Genomic DNA, 20072 nt, shown 5'->3' on the forward strand with positions numbered 1-20072 from the left:
CCCCCAGCCCAGTCTGGAGCACAGGGTGACTGGAGGAGCCACAGACTGCATGGCAGTAAACAGGGTGCAGCGGAGGGGGTGCTGGGCAGGACGGGGCGTGTGCGGGTCCACGCCTGATTATTTGGGGAGGCACAGCCACCCCCAGCCTATGGGACCTGCCACCCATGTGCAGGCCGGATGAAATTAAGCAACGGGCTGGATCCGGCCCATGGGCCATAGGTTCCCCACCCCTGATCTATAGCATGTCTTAGAGGGGTGCCTATCTCAGACATTTGTAAGGCAGCTACTTGGAGCTCTGTTCATACATTTACCAGTCACTACTCCATTGTGGCAACTTCTAGATCAGGTGCCCAATATGGCAGGGTTGTCTCCCAGTCATTATTTAAAGAGAAGTCCTATAACCCTCCTTATTGAGAAATAACTGCTAGTCAGTCAACCTTCAGTAGGATCTCTGTGGACAAATGTTCAACGATGACAGAGAGGTTACTTACCTTATGATAACTGGAGGTCCTCAAGATACTTTTGTCCACATGGATCCCATGACCTGCTGTCCATTCTGACTGACACAGAGTCCTACTCTTGGATATCTGTCTCAGTGAAGGAGCTAAGTGATGGTGAGGAGTGTTCTGTCCTTCATGGCCTTGGGAGGAGGGTATAAGGCTTACAAGGTGCATGCACAGCTCCAACGGACACTGCTGGCTGAATTTATTTAAACCATGGATGGGAGATTCAGTAAAAATAAAGAGAGTGGACCAAAGCTTTGTGTCCACAACTCAAACTCAACTGACCCTAAAATCTTGAATGAGCTTTGAAACAGTACATTTTTAACAAAGTGTACTTTTTATTTCTGTTCTGAGAAGATAGTAAAATACCATAAAAAAGGATCTTGTTTCACTATTTCCAGCCTGGAAGAAACCAGAAATTACCAGTAATCTTAGAGTCGCCTGATTGCACCAGATGGTTAGTCTGAGATGGATAAGCTAGCCTATATAAACTCCAGCTAAGCATCCAAACTTGTTCATGCTTAATTGAATGTAAGAACCTTTTGAGTTTTATCCACCAAAATATTTTACTGAATATGACTTTATGTAAACATGTGTGATGGGGTGTCCATCTGCACAAGCCCTGAGCTAGTAATGTAGGCCTACAGAAGTCAGTAACTTTACCTACTGCATCTGGAGAAGAGCCAAGGATTGATAAGAACTAATTGCAGATGAAGCCCAGTTGGGAGAGGTTTATAAAGCCAGGAAGTAAGAGCAGGAAAGGAGCTGCAGGGATGAGGTCTGCAGTCACTCTCTGGACAGAAAGGGAATTGGCGAGGGTCAAAAAGGAAATCCAGAGGAAAGAAAGACTTTGGGGTCTGTGACAAGATGCTGAGAGGGGTGAAGGAGCCATGGAGAGCAGAGGAAACCCTGGTGGTAAACCCAGAGTTAGGCAAGGAGATAGAGAGGTGGGGTAGGAAGAAGCCCAGAGAAGCAGCAACCAGTATTGACACTGAGCATACCTAGGTTGCTAGGCATAGGTTCCCTGGAATAGTGGGCAGACCCAGGTTCCCCTACCAGCCACTAGGAAAGTGGAGACTACAGAGTGATGTGGCTGGAAGACCAAGTCATGAAGAGGGAATAACCCGAGTCACAGAAAGAAAGAAGGGCCACAGTGCAAGCAACTGATGGAAGGGGGTGCCAGATGGGGCAAGAACTAATTCCCTGACCTAGCCACGAGGCGGAGTACCTGCGCTGAATAGGACTCCTTCACATGCAGAAATGTTAGAATTGCACAATATGATAAAATAAGAGAGCTGATGGCACTTCCTATTGCCTAGAGGTGAAAAAGCATTATGCTCTACATACTGCATTTCAAGCTCCTCTCATTCTTTCCCCCTCATTCTGAAGTATGCAGTATAATGTAATTTATAGACTCTACACTAGGAAAATAACTTCTGACATGTATGAATCTCTTAAACGGAGACAATAAAACAATGGTCAATTCAACCTGGTGAAATGTATACAGGAAAGGATTAAGAATCACATTTCAGTTTTACCTTTATTTGGTATATTTACTGGAAGTTTTAGTGCTGGAAATGCTTCCATGACTAAGCAAAATGTTAGTCAATAGGCCGCTCTTATGAGCAGCTGGATATACAAGTTAATTACTGTTATGCATATTATGAGTTGATATTTCAAAATGATCAAAAGTTTTATAACGATTTCAGAGCAACCTTTTAACTTCTTTCCGTTGCACCATGGATAAAACCCCATCATTAGACTTTTAAAATATTTTAATTGTAAACAGAGTTTAAAATTACATTGCATATTATGGGGAAAGCCTAGCCCAGCTATACCACAATTACACCTCTAATACACTTTAGTTGGGTCAGGTTCACAGGTAATTGTCCAAAAGAAGGAAAGAACAATCTCACTTCATCTCCCAGGTCCAAGAGCTGCAATTTAGAAAAAGAAAAAGCTCTTTCCACTTCTAAACTGGACAAATTTGATCCAGAATCACTGGGAGATAATAAACACAATGCACTATGGCAGCCTTTTTATAAAGTCACGGTTCACAGTACACACGTTGTAAGGCACCAGTACACACCACACTTTCCCTGTAGCAGATTTTGCAATGCATGTGCAGTACTGCCCCCAGTTCAGCCTGAAACTAAAAAATGATAAAACAAATTATTTTGTCCCTTTCAGCATATAGAGGAAAGTTAGTATGTTCAAAAATACTTGATATAAATAGGATGAAAATCACCCCAGTGCAGATGAAGCCATATCAAGCCATTTAAACCCTACTTATCCATTCTATAGGAAGCGGATGTGGCCCCCCCTGCCACTTCAGGGGTGCACCGCAGTGTCAGAACTACCCTGCCTTAGCCAGGTAGCACTGCCAGACCAGAGCCACCATGACCCAGTGCCTTACCTTCCATGACCCATGACCCATGACCCACAGTTTGAAAACCATTGATTTAAGCCCTACTTAACCCCTTTACAGGGGGTTGATATGATGTTGATATGATGTATATGGTATGGTATATGTATATGATATGATGTATAGGTTCCCAGTGAAACTTCTGTGTTGGAGCTAATTTTTTCCCATGAGATTACAGTTTTTCAGAAGGAGGAAAGATCTTCAGAAAAACAATCTTTTTTACTGCACAATTTACTTCCTTGTTTCGCAAAGTATAAATGAGTGGATTTAACAAAGGAGTTAAAATAGCAAAAATAACATTGCTCATTACATGGATATCAATAGGCATGTCAGTTCTGTAGGAAATATATGCCACGGCAATGGACGAATAGTAAGTGCCAACCACAATCAAATGAGAAGTGCAAGTAGAAAATGCCTTACTGCGACCTCCTTTAGAGTTAATCTTGAATATGGAGACAATGATGTGAACATATGAGAGGGTGACAAGCATAAGCGGCACGACTGAAACAGTCATGGCAATGGAAAACCCCAAGAAAGTCTGAAAAGAGGCACTGAAATCTGAACAAGCTGCTTGCACAACTGCCAAGTGATCACAAAAGCAATGGTAAACTACGGTTGTGTCTCCAAATGTTAACTGAGAGGTCTGGAATACGACAGGTATTGGTATTAACAATGCAGTTACCCAGGCACATGCTGCCAGTTGAATGTTTACTCTTTTTGTCATTTTAACTGGATAATGCAAAGGATTACAAATTGCTTCATAACGATCGTAAGACATGACTACAAGAAGCAGCGATTCAGTCACCGCAAGACCATGAAAACAATACATCTGTAGAAAGCAACCATGAAAAGAAATAGTTTTGGCATTGACCAGAAACACTGCCAACATTTTGGGAATGGTAGTAGTTGTAAGCAGTATATCCAAGGCAGAAAGATTAGCTAGGAAAAAGTACATGGGTCTGTGAAGTGTTTGATCGACCACAACTACAGCTATAATAATGACATTACCAATTAGTATTAGCAGGTAGAATAACAAAAATACAAGGAAAAGAGGGATCTGGAAATCTTGAAGTGCAGGAAATCCAATGAGATAAAAATCTTTAGCGGAAGAATTGCTGTTGCAGTTATTCATAGTCTGATTGTTGAAAACATCTAGAATGAAAAACACAGTTAGGAAACCATCCTAATTATTACAAGAAAGATTGTAGGGTAATGAATGATGTGTGTTTTGCTGAAGATCTTTGTAGGTAAAATAACATTGGCTATATTCTTGTAGCTAAGTCCCCCTCACACAATTTCAGTTAACTTAGAGTGCCTTCCATCCCATAGAATGTGTATATAAAGCCACTGGGGAGGGAGTGAGATGGTTTAAGTACTATGTTGATGGCAATGAACAATACATCTGTTTCATTGGATCTCGATGATGTAGTTACTCAACTCTACATCTGGCCAAGTGTACTAGCTCAGGCTCTCTTTATGCAATTAAGACTTAGGTGAAGGTGGTGGAGAGAGGAATCGGTCGCAGGATGTGATGGAGATGTTATTTGATTTGTTTGCCGGATCATCGATTTAGTAGTCCTGACGGACATACAGATATAAGCACTTGTCCAGCCTGCTTTTTTCCAATCTTTGTTGCAACAGGAGATTGGTTTATGGAAAATAGACCCTGTCAAACTAATTTTTTTTAATAAGATTACAAGTTTGGTTGATAAACACAGTAGTGTTGACATTAGATACTTAGACTTCTGTAAGGCGTATGACTTGGCACTACACAACATTTTTGATTCACAATCTAGAATGCTAGGATATTAATTTGGCACACATTAAATGGATGTAAAACTAACTAACTTAGGTCTCAAAATGTAACTGTAAATGAGAAATTGCCATTGAGCGGCTCTGTTTCCAGTGAGGTCTCACAGGGGTCGGTTCTTGGCCCTATGCTATTTAACATCTTTATCAATAACCTGGAAGAAAATATATAATCACTGATAATGTTTGCAGATGGTGCAAAAATTGGGGGAGTGGTAAATAACGAAGTGGACAGGTCACTGATTCAGAGTGATCTGGATTGCTCGGTAAACTGGGCACAAACATACAATATCCTTTAAAAAACAGGTAAATGTAAAGATATACATCTAGGAACGAAGAATGCAGGCCACACTTAGAGAATGGGGGGCTCTATCCTGGGAAGCAGTGACTCTGAAAATCATGTTGAATGATCATCTGAACATGAGCTCGCAGCGTAATGCTGTGGCCAGAAGAGCTAATATGATCCTTGGATGCATAATCCGGGAAATCTTGACTAGGAGTAAAGAGGTGATTTTCCTTCTGTATTTGGCACGGGTGCAATTGCTGCTGGAATCCTGTGTCCAGTTCTGGTGCCCACAGTTCAAGAAGGATGTTGATAAATTGGAGAGGGTTCAGAGAAGAGCCATGAGAATCATCACAGTGTTAGAAAACCTGCCTTGTAGTGATTGATATCCTTTTAATCTATCTAAAAAGAACAGGAGGACTTGTGGCACCTTAGAGACTAACAAATTTATTTGAGCATAAGCTTTCGTGAGCTACAGAGCAACCTTATACAGAGCATAACCATGAAAGCTTATGCTCAAATGAATTTGTTAGTCTCTAAGGTGCCACAAGTACTCCTTTTCTTTTTGCGAATACAGACTAACACAGCTGCTACTCTGAAACCTTTAATCTATCTATTTAGCTTAACAAAGAGAACAAAATAAGATAACATTAGAATGACCGTACTGGGTCAGACCAATGGTCTGCCTTGCCCAGTATCCTGTCTTCCAACAAAGGCTAATGCCAGGTGCTTCAGAGGGAATGAACAGAACAAACAATTATCGAGTAATCCAACCCCTGTCATCTAATGCCTGCTTCTAGCAGTCAGAGGCTAGCAACACCCAAAGCATGTGGTTGCATCCCTGACCATCTTGGCTAATAGTCAGTGATGGACATTGTTAGGATATAGATATTCAGGCCTGTCTGTAAAGGCCTATACTCTAAGAATTTAGGTGTATTCTTATCACTTAGCTAGTTAGAGAGGTATAAAAGAAAGAATCAAAATCACTGCTGGTGTAAGGGCCTTCTCTTACTGTGACAGTCTGAGGCCCTGTTCTTAGGCTGAGATCTCTGGCTAAGCAACAGAGGCAGCCATAAGCTGGGAAGCGAATGGTCACATCCTCACATTCCAAACTAGTCACATTGAAAGAAGGTGCTATTGGGCTGTTAGGAATACAATCCTGTCCTGATAAAGGCTATCACCTCCAGAGAAAGGGAAGAGCCAAGAAGATGTAAAAGGAAACTTAGTTTAATAGCATCTTGTCTGGCAAGAACTCACTTATCAATAGCTGAGATGTAAAATCCTCATTTCTTTGTTGTTCTATCACTATAGTCCCCATTTCCCTATTGTTTGTCTGTACAATCTCTGTCTGGTTCTGTGATTGTATCTGTCTGATGTATAATTAATTTTGCTGGGTGTAAACTAATTAAGGTGGTGGGATATAATTGATTACACAATCATGTTACAATATGTTAGGATTGGTTAGTTAAATTTCAGTAAAATGATTGGTTAAGGTATAGCTAAGCAGAACTCAAGTTTTACTATATAGTCTGCAGTCAATCAGGAAGTAAGGGGGGGGAAATGGGAACAGGGAATGGGGGGGAAATTGGAATAATGTTTTTCTAAGGGGGGAACAGGAACAGGGACACAGACAAGGCTCTGTGGTGTCAGAGCTGGGAAGGGGGATACTAAGGAAGGAAACTGGAATCCTGCTTGCTGGAAGTTCACCCCAATAAACATCGAATTGTTTGCACCTTTGGACTTCGGGTTTTGTTGCTCTCTGTTCATGCGAGAAGGACCAGGGAAGTGGGTGGGTGAAGGAATAAGCCCCCTAACAGACATATCCTCCATGAACTTACTCTGTCATATCCCCTCTTAGTCATCTCTTTTTCAAGATGTAAAGTTCCAGTCTTTTTAATCTCTCCTCATGCAGGAGTTGTTCCATATCCTTAATCAGGGGTGCTGGAACAACTTGTATAGTGGGGGTGCTGAGAGCCATTGAACCAAACTGTAAGCCCTGAAAAGATGGAAACCACTTCAAGCCAGAGGGTGCTGTTACACCCCTAGTTCCAACACCTGTGCCCTCAATCAGTTTTGTTGCCCTTTTCTGTACTTTTTCCAATTGTAATATAAATATATATTGAGATGGGGTGACCAGAACTGCACACAATATTCAAGGTGTGGGCATACCAGGGATTTTTATACCGGCATTGTGAAATTTTTGTCTTATTTTCTATGCCTTTCCTTATGTTGCCTAATATTCTGTTAGTGTTTTTGACTGCTGCTGCACATTGAGCACATGTTTTCGGAAACTGCAAGTTCTCTTTCTTGAGCAGTAGTAGCTAATTTAGATCCCATCATTTTGTATATATATTTGGGATTATGTTTTCCAATGTGCATTACTTTGAATTTATCAACAATGCATTATATCTGCCTTTTTATTGCACAGTCAACCAGTTCTGTGAGATCCATTTGTAATTCTTCACAGTCTGCTTTGGACTTAACTATCTTGAGTAGTTTCATATTGTCTGCAAATTTTGCTACTTCACTGTTTATTTCTTTCTCCAGATCATTTATGAATATGTTGAACAGCACTATTCCCAGTACAGATCAGCAGGGGACACCACTATTTACCTCTCTCCATTCTGAAAATGTACCATTTATTCCTACTCTTTGTTTCCTATCTTTTAACTAGTAACTTATCCAGGAGAGGACCTTCCCTCTTATCCTGTGACTGTTTATTTTGCTTAAGAGCTTTTGGTGAGAGATTTTGTCCAATTACAGTATATCTAGAGGATCACCCTCATGCGCAGGCGTTCTTTGTCCACGTATTTGTTGACCCCCTCAGAGCATTCTAATAGATTGGTGAGGCATGATTTCCCTTTATAAAAGCTGTGTTGACTCTTCCACAACAAATCATGTTCACGTATGTGTCTGATAATTCTGTTATTTACTATCGTTTCAACCAATTAGTCTCACGCTGAAGTTAGGCTTACTGTTTCATTTATGGGTTTCAGAGTAGCAGCCGTGTTAGTCTGTATTCGCAAAAAGAACAGGAGGACTTGTGGCACCTTAGAGACTAACCAATTTATTTGAGCATAAGCTTTTGTGAGCATCCGATGAAGTGAGCTGTAGCTCACGAAAGCTTATGCTCAAATAAATTGGTTAGTCTCTAAGGTGCCACAAGTACTCCTTTTCTTTTTATTTAATTTATCAATTTATTCCAAAACCCCCTCCATTCACATCTCAATCTGGGACAGTTCTTCAGATTTGTCACCTAAAAAGAATGGCTTAGGTATGGGTATCTCCCTTACCTCCTCCGCAGTGAAGACCAATGCAAAGAATTCATTTAGCTTCTCTGCAGTGGCCATGTCTTTCTTGAGTGTTCCTTTAGCACTTTGATTGTCCTGTGGCCCCTTTCATTATTTGGCATGCTTCCTGCTTCTGATGTACTTAAAAAATGTTTTGCTATTAATTTTCGTGTCTTTAGCTAGCTGTTCTTCAAATTCTTTTTTTGGCCTGCCTAATTATACTTTTACACTTGACTTGCCAGGATTAATGCTGTTTTCTATTTTCTTCAGTAGGCTATAACTTCTAATTTTCAAGGGATGCCTTTTTGCGTCTAACCACTTCTTTTACTTTGTTGTTTAGCCCTGGTGGCACTTTTCTGGTCCTCTTACTATGTGTTTTAATTTGGGGTATACATTTAAGTTGAGCCTCTATTATTATGTTTTTTAAAAGTTTCCATGCAGCTTACAGGCATTTCATTTTTCGGACTGTACCTTTTAATTTCTGTTTAACTAGCTTCCTCATTTTTGTGTATTTCCCCTTTCTGAAGTTAAATGCTACTGTGGTGGGCTGCTTTGCTATCATCCCCCTAGAAAGATGTTAAATTTAATTATACTATGGTCAGTATTACCAGGTGGTTTAGCTATATTCAGTTCTTGGACCAGATCCTGTGCGCCACTTAGGACTAAGTCAAGAATTGCCTGTCCCCTTGTGGGTTCCAGGATTAGCTGGTCCAAGAAGCAGTCATTTATAGTATCAAGAAACCTAATCTCTGCATCCTGTTGTGAAGTGACGTACCCAGTCATTACTGAAATAGTTGAAATCCCCCATTATTATTGAGTTTTCTATTTTTATAGCCTTTCTAATCTATCTGAGCATTTCACAGTCACCATCACCATCCTGATCAGGCAGTCACTAGTATATTTTTACTGCTCTATTCTTATTATTCAAGCATGGAATTTCTATCCATAGAGATTTTATAGTATAGTTTGAATCATTTAAGATTTTTACTCTGTTTGACTCTGTGCTTTCTTTCACATGTAATGTCACTCCCCCATCATCATGACCTACTCTGTCATTCCTATATATTTTCTACCCTGCTATTACCATGTCCTATTGATTATCCTTGTTCCACCAAGTTTTCTGTGATGCTCAGTTCTGCTATCCCTAGTACAGAAAACAAATATTGGAAGTTTACTGTTATAATCTCTTGAAACTGTTCTCAGACATGGTAAATCAAATGAAAAAATCACATCCTTTGGTGCCTGTTAACATAACATAAATTATATTAAAAAAGGTTTTTTTTCCATGCTGGATACTATGAGAAAAAAATAAATAAAAATGAAGCATTAATATGAAATTTATTGACATTTTAATATAATAATATAAACTGAAACTCACTTGTGATTCCAGAGATTACAAGAGCTTTGCTTTTACTGGTGTTACTTTTAGTGATAGATGCAAGACTTCTGCAATAATATCTCTGGCAAATACATTGATTGAGGCTTTGCGTTTCTTTTGAACAAACTGTGTCATCCTTTTCTTCACCTTCATGTCCCCAAAGATTAAATTAACATTGTTTTCTTATCTAAAATTAAGAGACTCCTGCGCATGTAGTTATTTTCATGATAAACAATCCCAGCAGAGATTGGAACATCAATGCACTGCAGAGCTCATAATTTGTGTAAATGACATTGAAGATTTGCACAGTCAAGAAAATGAAAGGAAGGTGTTTGAAATACAGGGTGCGCAGCATGATACAACTTCATCAGTATGTGTCATGGTAGCCATTATTTTATATGTGACTCAGTCCTGCTCCCATTGAAAATTGGAATTTTGCCATTGGCTTCAATGGGAGATTGTTCGATCCAATTGTGTAATTCCAAACTTTCTGCATTACGTGAAACAATTTAAGGCCACATTCATTAAAACTTGCCAGACATCCAGGGAGTCAACTAATCATCAAAAAATGCTTATGTCCTAAGTTTCCTGGCAGTAGTGAGGATCTGAGGGAGGTCAGCAGGGACATGGGATTTATTTTGTGTCCTGCTTATGCAGGAGGTCAGACTATATGATCAGTGGTCCCTTCTGGCCTTAGAATCTATGAATCTGTTAGAGAAGTGACAAGAACCCTGGGCTTTGAGGAACATGTGTGCTCACTGTAAAATTTAGTACTGCTCAAATGGTTTCATGCCTGGGAGGCCAGGGAAGTGACTACTGATAAATAACCCTTTTCTCCTCAATTCTCCAGAAAGGTTTTGGGTAGAGAAGAGTCTGAGCTGCAAGGGGAAGCAGCAGTCTGTTCACCCTGGGAAGGGCCTGAAGATTTCCCCTTTCCCAAACTATTAGCTTCAACATTGGCATCTCCTTTTCACTTTTTTCTACCAAATGATTTACTGTAGCAAGGATAAGTGCTCCACAGAACAGTTCTTAAGGGCATGACTGAAAAATACAGGGATCCTTGTACAAGGTGATCTCCATTCTAATGCATTCATATAAACATTCCACATCTTCCTTGTGTTACACACTGTGGAGTAATCTGAAGATCTGGTGCAAGAAGTCCAGGAATCTGGTGCAACTGAGCTCTTCAGATAGTCTGCCTTGTCTTTCGATAGCTTGGAGAAAGGGTTTAACAAGGTACAGATCAGTATTATGCCATATCCAGAAAATATATCTTGTAATTATAATGTGTAAAGTACCAGAGATCCAGGGCCAAAGTCTGATGTTACTACCTTTGTTTAAATCCAGCGACACTTCACATATACATGGAGTTAGTCCAGATTTACATGGGAATGCCTAGGACTAGAATCTGTCTCTAGATATGTATTTACTGCATCCTCTTTTACCTCGGTACCCTTTATCCAGGATTTTTCTCATTTCAGGACAGTTTAAAGAGGGGTAGTTGGCTTGTTTTAAAGTACCTAAAGAAGTCTATCTCAGAAGACAATTTATCATCATTTGCCCATTTTTGCGGTTTTGGGGCTAGCTGCACCCCTATCACCTTTTGAGTCTCTTTGGATTCAACCCATTCAGATGCTAGGCTTCTTGCCCTTATCAGGGTTAAGCCTTGCAATTGTTCTACTCCTTGACTGGGACCCAAGTACACTACTTCATGTACACCCACCAAATATGCATGTCTGTCTTAAAGTACTCCATTGGTGACCTACAGAGGCTTAGCTTCTTCAGACATCCTGTGGGTTCCTGTCTTTGTGTGTCTCTCCATCTTGTTCTCCTTTTGCCCCTCCAAGAGAGTGTCCTTTCCCTACAATGCTGCTTTGTTCTCAGGGAGACTGAGACAGTTTCTCGGGGTGTCTAGAAATGCAAATTATGCTGTTACCCTCTGCCATGGCATAAAAGGGATTTGCTGGTGCTAAACTGAGTCACATCTCTCTGCCACCCCAGATTGTTAGCCAGCCCCACAGATTCCTCAAGACTCCACTGGACTCTAACCTGGCCTTGCATAAACCCTTGGTGCACTTCAGTTTCCAAACTGTTTTCTCTGTGCCGGAGCCAGCCACTGTCACTGGACACATACCAAAATTATCAAGTCCACTGTATCTGAAGAGACAGCATACTCACCAACTTGCTCGATTTAACCAGGAATTCATACTCTGCATAGTATAACAGCACTGAGATATACTTATGATAAAACAGTGTAGTTTATTAAAAGAACGAGATTAAGTGATACTGGGCAAGAAAAATGGAGATAGAAATGATTGCAAACAAAAGTATAACACACTTAACCAGCTGCAATCCTTGACTAAGACTGTCTTAAAGGAATCTTACCTAAGGCAACCTTTCAGCATCACCCACTCGCATGGCAGGAGATCCTCAATTCAAAAAGCGTTGGCCGCTTTGTACTCTAAGTAATGGCTAACCAACACGTCTTTTTGTTTCTTCTTATGTTCCCAAAAGTTTGTCTTTGTCACTAGAGTCAGGATGAACCCCTAGGATTCAGCTTTCAGTTCTTCCCCTGCTGATTTCACATCCTCATTTTAATTTGTTCCTTCTGTTAACCTCTGATTCAAATGAACTGCCCACTGCCTCTGGCATCACCATGCTCAATTCAATTTACATTAGAGACAGGGAAATAACTATCCTCCCTTTTGTCTGGAACAAAATCTCTTTTTTCCCATTGTTTGATCACAGACTTTAAAGCATAATATCAGTAAGTATCCATAATCCTTCATATAGCATTAATACACACATTTCACAGTTATATTAATGACCAGTGTGTCACTGACTTTCGTTGAATATCTCACACGACATTCTTTACAGCTAAATATCATGAGAGCAATGTGTTAGGTGTAGTGAGTTTGTCAGGCTTCATAGGAGTTGCGGACACATAGTAAACCACTAATGCGCATCTGTGTCAAAGAATTTGTCAAGTGTTGGTTAGTGTAGCAGATTGCGGACCCACCGGTGTGGTGCCTCCTGCTGGTCATCTGGGAATTAGCTCTTTTCCAGCCTCGGAGTATCTTCTGCTGGCTGGTGTCTTGCCTTCCTCAGGGCCCGTGTCCTTCCCGGACCCCGCTGCCCCTTTACTTTGGAGTTCTGCTCCAGAAGTACCCCCAGTCTCTGGATCTCCCCTCCCAGGGGAACCCCCACCCCTCTATCCCCACCTTGCCTCAGTGGCTACTGCCAGTCATCATCAAATGGATATAAACTGGCCACCAGGAAGTTTAGACTTGAAATTAGATGAAGGTTTCTAACCATCAGAGGAGTGAAGTTTTGGAATAGCCTTCCAAGGGAAGCAGTGGGGGCAAAAGATCTATCTGGCTTTAAGATTAAACTCAATAAGTTTATGGAGGAGATGGTATGATGGGATAACATGGTTTTGGTAATTAAATATTCATGGTAAATAGGCCTAATGGCCTGTGGTGGGATGTTAGATGGGGTGGGATCTGAGTTACCCAGGAAAGAATTTTCTGTAGTATCTGGCTGGTGAATCTTGCCCATATGCTCAGGGTTTAGCTGATCGCCATATTTGGGATCGGGAAGGAATTTTCCTCCAGGGCAGATTGGAAGAGGCCCTGGAGGTTTTTCGCCTTCCTCTGTAGCATGGGGCATGGATCACTTGCTGGAGGATTCTCTGCTCCTTGAAGTCTTTAAACCACGATTTGAGGACTTCAATAGCTCAGACATAGGTGAGAGGTTTATCGCAGGAGTGGCTGGGTGAGATTCTGTGGCCTGCGTTGTGCAGGAGGTCAGACTAGATGATCATAATGGTCCCTTCTGACCTTAGTATCTATGAATCTAGCCCCCTTTCACTGGGGCAGACTGCAGTCTATAATGGCCACTCATCATTGGCAAGGGGGGTTGGACCAGCTGCCTTTGCCTATTCCCAGGCTGCACCTCTATAGCCCCAGTACCTTTGTAGGCCTTCACCAAGACCTGCAGCCTGGGGGGTTACCAGGCTGGAGCTCCGCAGCTCCTCTTGCCCTTCCCCAGCACTGCTCTACTTCAGGTACCTTCCTCTCAGGCAGCTAGCCCTTCCCACTCCAGGGCTAGAGTGAGACTCCTTCAGCTCCTGGCCCCACAGCCCTTTTATCCAGGCCAGCTGTGGCCTGATTAAGCAGCCACACCTGGGGCACACTACCTTGCCAGCCTCCCTCAGTTGCTCTTAGTCCCTTTTACCTTGGAATGGGGCAGCCGCCCCATTACCCTTGGCTTTGTCATATGCCAGCCAAAGCAGTTTGATAGGCTGTTCGGCAAACAAGCCAGAGTCACTACAGCAAATTGTTCAGGCATTGCCCTGAACCGCCCTTAAATGGAATCTGTTAGGTGACTATTAGAAAGGGCCTCCTTCTTGCTGCCCTTCCTGATACCCAGACAGACTTTTATGTAAAATATGCATTACCCATGTACAGTGTAAAACCACTGCGTTACTGCCAGATCCAGCATGAACAATTATTAAAGAGTACCCCCATATTTGTCACACAGATATATAAAGAAATAAAAGAATTGCATATAAATAATACTTACATCCATGCCAGCGCATCTGTTCTTAGACCTATATTAATTGTCCTATAGTATGAGATGTAAGAATGATCAATGTAGTCTAATCTAGCTACATTTTTATAATATGCCCTGCTCAGTGCTCTGTTGCATGTCAGTGTAGGAGCCTATGTTCTTACCTTCTGGCATAGAAGAAGTCCTTTCCAACACTTAAAAGATTTCCCCATTTGTTGTTTCGTAGCTTCTGATGAAGGTCCTGCTGCTGTTTTTAGGTAAGTGGCACAGTGGGATGAGCCTGAGATCTGTCTCTCATTATGCTCCATTATATAGAGATAAAATCAAAATGTATATCTTGCATTTATAATACTCTCTTCATTTGCCAAAAACGTGACTGGATTCCGTTCCAGTAATTTTTTCTTTTAGATAAAATATTGATCTTAAAGCTAATGGAAAAACATACCATTTATTATGGTAGCGTGTAGGAACCCCAGTCAAGGGTCATTGCATTAGATACTGCACAGTCCCTGCCCCAGAGGCCATCCAGTCTAGGTGTCAGAATGTAACCGGTTGAGAAGATAGATGAATGTGGTGGGGATGGGAGGATGAGGTAACATAAAATGAACAGAGTTTACCAGAAAAATAGACCTTTCAGCTAGCCAAACCACATCCAGACAGCAGCAATTTATAGATCACAGCAATGTTAGATTTTAATAGATTTTAGGGAAGATAAGTGGTCAGCTTTACAGTCAGGATCCTGACAAGGGCAGTCAGGACCAAGGGTCAAAGCAGGGTCAAACCTGAGGCTGAGTGTACCAGAGGAGTTTGTAGTCAAGTTCCAGGCCAGGGTCAATACCAAGCATCAGAGTCTGTCTCAGGTTTCAGGGTCCAGGTGAGACGGAGAGGTCCAAATCAAGACAAGGTCAGAGCCAGGAGTTCAAGAGAAGGGAGAAGGACTGGTCATGGCCACTACAGGAGATGCATGCTGCTGCCTGAACACTTTCTGGACACCCATTGGTTTATACTGGGTGGGAAGCTAATCAGGAGCCATGAGGTTGCTTCCTGTTGGACTCCTTGAGGTGGGACTTCCTGTTGTCTGTGTCCACAGTGGGTCGTGTGTAGTAGAGCACAAGCTGGTTGTAGCTGCCACTGAGTTCTTCTGCCTGGCAGCTCTGCAGGCTCATGTTCCAGACCTGTTGGGCTTTACACTAGTCCCCCCTCTAGAAGTGCCCTCCACTGGCTCAAGTTTGTCTGGACGGGCCATCTGGAAGGCAGCCATAAGGTCAAGGACATAGATTTGGGATGCTGGCTCCCAAGATTGCTCTCCTGGGTCATAGCCCTTCCTGTCTACATAGTACCAGTGGGAGCTGCATTTGATTTTTGAGTCCAGTATCTTATGGACTTTTTACTGTTCATGTCCTTGGACCCACACTGGACAGGGTAGTGGTTGGGTCTGGTGAGCGAAGGAGTTGTTGGTGTAGTGTTTTAGCAAGGATATGTGGATCATTGGGTGGATTTTGAGGGATCTGGGTAATTGAAACCTAATGGTCACTGGGTTGATTACCTGGCTGATGGAATATGACCTGAGGTATCAGTAATCCAGTTTACAACATGTCCAGTCAGCACAGAGCTGTTGGGCTGAGAGCCACATTTTTTGCTCGACGGTGAATGCTGGGCTTCCCGGCTCTGTGCTTGTAATCATCCCTGGCCTTGTACAGATGTGCCTTGAGTTCTTCTTGGCTCTCATAGATCTGGCACACCCAGTTGGCGCCTGCTGGATTGGTAGACATGATAGGTAGAGTTGGGGATGGAAGTCACAGTTTGCTTAGAATGGACTCTGTTCAGTGGAGACTTAATCAGCATCGTTATAAGCAAGCTTTGCTTGGGGCAGGAGGCTCCTGCAGTTGTCCTGGTGGAAATTCATGAAGCAGCCCAGATATTGTTCCAACCCTTGATTCACTTGTTCAGACTGACAGTCAGTTTGTGGGTGATAGGTGGTGGATGTATAAGCACAGACCCCAAGCAATCATAGGTTTTCACGCCAAAATCATGATACAAATCATGGAAACCGATCTATTGTGACTTGCTCTGGCAGTCCATGGAGATAGATGATGTGACTCACCAGGAGCTGGGCCATTTCTTCTGTGGAGGCCAGGTGCATAATGGGGATGAAGTGGGTCATTTTTTGTCAATTGGTTGACCACCATGAGGACTACGGTGTGCCTCTTAGACATGGAGAGCTCGACTATAAGGTCCAGGGTAATGGCTACCCAATGTCTGGATGGGGTCTCAGAAAGCATAAGGGTGCTGAGGGTTTTTGAGCACAGCATCTTTATGTGGGCATATGTCTCGCAGGATTCAACATACGAGTGGATTATTGTGTGCATTCAGGGCCACAAGGAAGCTAGGCTAAAGACTATCTATTGCTCTCTCCCCACCACCCCCAAGGGTTAGAGCCCCAGACTGTGTTTGCTGTCTGCCCTAGCCAGGAGGCTTGGGCTAAAGACTGCCTATTGCTCTGCCCTGCCCCAAAGGTCACAGCCCCAGGCTGTTTTCTGTCTGCCCCAGCCTGGAGGCTTGGGCTAAAGACCACTTGTTCCTCAGCCTCACCCAAAGGGCCAGGGCCTAGGCTACTAACTAACCATGGGTTTCTTGCCTGACACAGAGAGGCAGAGTGGCCTTCCTCTGAGCCTGACTAGGAGGGACCACTACCAATCACTACAATATAGCAATTAGTTAAAAATACAAACAAAGTCTACCTAGCACAAGGGGATACATTAAGAGTATCATTAAGAGGATACATTAAGAGTAGTCAAATTACTCACAACGTGAACTTCCGTCCTTTAAGCCAAAGAGTCGTTATGCAATTTTTATTCAGGCAACACTCCTATTGATTTTGGTGCTTTGGATTTGGCCCTTTAAGAGGTTTGCTAAGTTGTTATATGTTCATTGCCCAACCCATTACTTTAAAAATATATATTGTTGTTTTCATGCAAAAGTGGATTCCCTGAGATTTGAAATGTGTGGATTTCTGCAGACCAGAGAGAGATCTGTGTGTGCTTGAGTTAACTACTGCATTTCTCTGTCTAATTAAATATGTAAAACAAAGTTTGCGTATCAATTTATTTATTTGGGTTGTCAGAAACTTTTTGAAAGATAAAGGATATGCAATAGCTTTATAGGTTTGGGGGGAAAAAATGCTAGTGAATTTAATGCTTGTGAAGAGTACGAGATTGACAGGACTGGAGACTGAAGTCTTCTGTCCATGGTACCAGTGCAGCAGGACTGCAAGATTCTTTCCCAGAGTCCCACCAATATTGTCTCAGTCCAGTCCTGGAGAGAGTACTAAGGTAATGTGTTACCTTGGAAGTTCCTTTTATGCATCCCTATACTAATGGCACTGTTACAGTCACAGCCAAGCAAACTTCCTTGAACAAGGCTGTTTGCCTTAGGCCGCCTCAAAGTGGTCACGGAGCTTGTTGTGGTGGCAGATTCACATGGGTTCTTCCACTGTGCACCCAATTCTTCCAGCCTTATGTTGATCAGTATCTTGTTCCAAGTAATTACGTTGGAGGGTGGTAAAACTCGACCCTTACATTTTGCTGTGTCACAATAGGAATTTCAAAACATAATTGAATAGAGACCCTTGTTTGAGGCCACTTAGTAATAAACTGGCAGCACCCAGAAGCTATGGAATATAGTTTTCCTGTGCTTAGAATCTACCTGCATTGCACAAATAAAGGCATCTGAAATTTTGGAAAGCACATTAATTCATTACCAAATTCAGAGAATAAAACACTTGCTGGAAATCTCTTTTCATGGCCACTGGATGTTGCTGTTGCACTCCGGAAATATCAGCTTGCTCTGAATTTCTTCCATGGAAACAAGCAAGAAAATGTCATTGTGGGGTTGTAATGTGGCATTTACTGCTGATTATAAACCATTTGATCTGTGCTCGTGTCTTGTTTTGTCAGCTAGATTCTACACTTTAATTAAAAACAGATTTATTACAGCTACTGTACATGATCCTGGGATTATCTGGGCTCAATTCATTCTCAACAAATGATCATGAAAACGTGCTAAAAAGTGACAATCACTTCCTCAGACCAGCAAATTTCTTAACCTCTTGTGTTCTGGGATGTATTGCACACTCTGGGCCCAATCCTGCTTCTAGTTAAGGTATTTAGAGTTTTGCTATTGACATCCATGGGAACAGGATCAAGTCTTTAAGGACTACACTGTTTCAAGCAGATTGCTACACTTGGAAGTTACATTGTATGCCCTTGGTCATGTATGTCCTTAAGGCCACACTAGTGGTGTTTACATGTATAATCAGTTAGTGAACTTCATAAAGCTGTTTGAAGGGTGCACGTATTTGCTGGTTGATGTTATGGATTAGAATGTGGTGGCCCCAGGCAGAGGCTCAAAGATGGGAGAGTGCAAGGAGCCTTTGGGCCAAAAGAAATCTGATGAGGTTCAACAAGATCAAGTGCAGAGTCCTGCCCTTAGGACGGAAGAATCCCAGGCACTGCTACAGACTAGGGACCGAATAGCTAAGCAGCAGTTCTGCAGAAAAGGACCTAGGGGTTACAGTGGATGAGAAGCTGGATATGAGTCAACCGTGTGCCCTTGTTGCCAAGAAGGCCAATGGCATTTTGGGCTGTATAAGTAGGGGCATTGCCAGCAGATTGAGGGACGTGATCGTTCCCCTCTATTTGACATTGGTGAGGCCTCATCAGGAGTACTGTGTCCAGTTTTGGGCCCCACACTACAAGAAGGATGTGAAAAAATTGGAAAGAGTCCAGCGGAGGGCAACAAAAATGATTAGGGGACTGGAACACATGACTTCTGAGGAGAGGCTGAGGGAACTGGGATTGTTTAGTCTGTGGAAGAGAAGAATGAGGGGGGATTTGAGAGCTGCTTTCAACTACCTGAAAGGGGGTTCCAAAGAGGATGGATCTGGGCTGTTCTCAGTGGTAGCAGATGACAGAATGATGAATAATGGTCTCAAGTTGCAGTGGGGGAGGTCTAGGTTGGATATTAGGAAAAACTTTTTCACTAGGAGGGTGGTGAAACACTGGAATGCGTTACCTAGGGAGGTGGGGGAATCTCCTTCCTTTGAAGTTTTTAAGGTCAGGCTTGACAAAGCCCTGGCTGGGAGGATTTAGTTGGGGATTGGTCCTGCTTTGAGCAGGGGGTGGGACTAGATGGCCTCCTGAGGTCCCTTCCAACCCTGATAGTCTAGGAGTCTATGATTTACCTCTCTCCCAAACCCTGCACAGGGACCAAAATGTCTCTGCCTGCAATCGACTTTGAGCTCTATCCCACTGTCGCACAGCCAACCGTGCACCTCCACTAGTGGCAATAACTGGAGGCTCTCTAGCATAGGCAGGGTCACTGGCATTGACTGCTCTTGTGGCCACCATCTTCTCTAGAATAGTCCTGAGTAGCGTAGCCTCTATCAGTGGGGCTGGGGAGCAAAGCCACTGTTCATGCTACCCATGATTCTAACCTCCTCAAAGAATGTGAGGAGGAGGTCCCCCTCCCTTCCCTCATGCACACACAGCAGGCATGGAGAGAAATGCGCACTGAACCTCTTTAAAAGCTGTCAGAGCTGTCACTGCAGTGTGTTCCCAGGGAGTCTCTGTTTGAATCAGCCAGAATTCCTCCTAAGGGTCCTGCAGCAGCAACTTTGCTCTGCACCCTCTCTTGGTGCCGACTCCTGTGCCATTGAAGTCAGTGAGAGCTAGCAAACAGGAGTGGCTAACGGGGGAGTTTTGCGAGGGAGTTCTCCAGGCGAAGGAGGAGCAATTATGTGATCCTTGGGGTA

General features: G+C 42.7%; 1 protein-coding gene across 1 annotated transcript; it reads right to left on the bottom strand.

Annotated features, from left to right (window-relative positions):
- Positions 1 to 3100: 3100 nt before the first annotated feature.
- Positions 3101 to 4060, bottom strand: LOC125645393 (olfactory receptor 2AT4-like). The gene has a single exon (XM_048816310.1). It carries the CDS (start codon positions 4058 to 4060, stop codon positions 3101 to 3103), a length of 960 nt encoding a protein of 319 aa, XP_048672267.1.
- Positions 4061 to 20072: the final 16012 nt, after the last annotated feature.

This window comes from Caretta caretta, chromosome 1 (assembly GCF_965140235.1).
Source record: "Caretta caretta isolate rCarCar2 chromosome 1, rCarCar1.hap1, whole genome shotgun sequence".
Taxonomy (NCBI): domain Eukaryota; kingdom Metazoa; phylum Chordata; order Testudines; family Cheloniidae; genus Caretta; species Caretta caretta.

What these genes read in the sequence shown, in the direction of transcription:
- LOC125645393 (XM_048816310.1), bottom strand. Translation starts at nt 4,060, where the DNA reads ATGAATAACTGCAACAGCAATTCTTCCGCTAAAGATTTTTATCTCATT.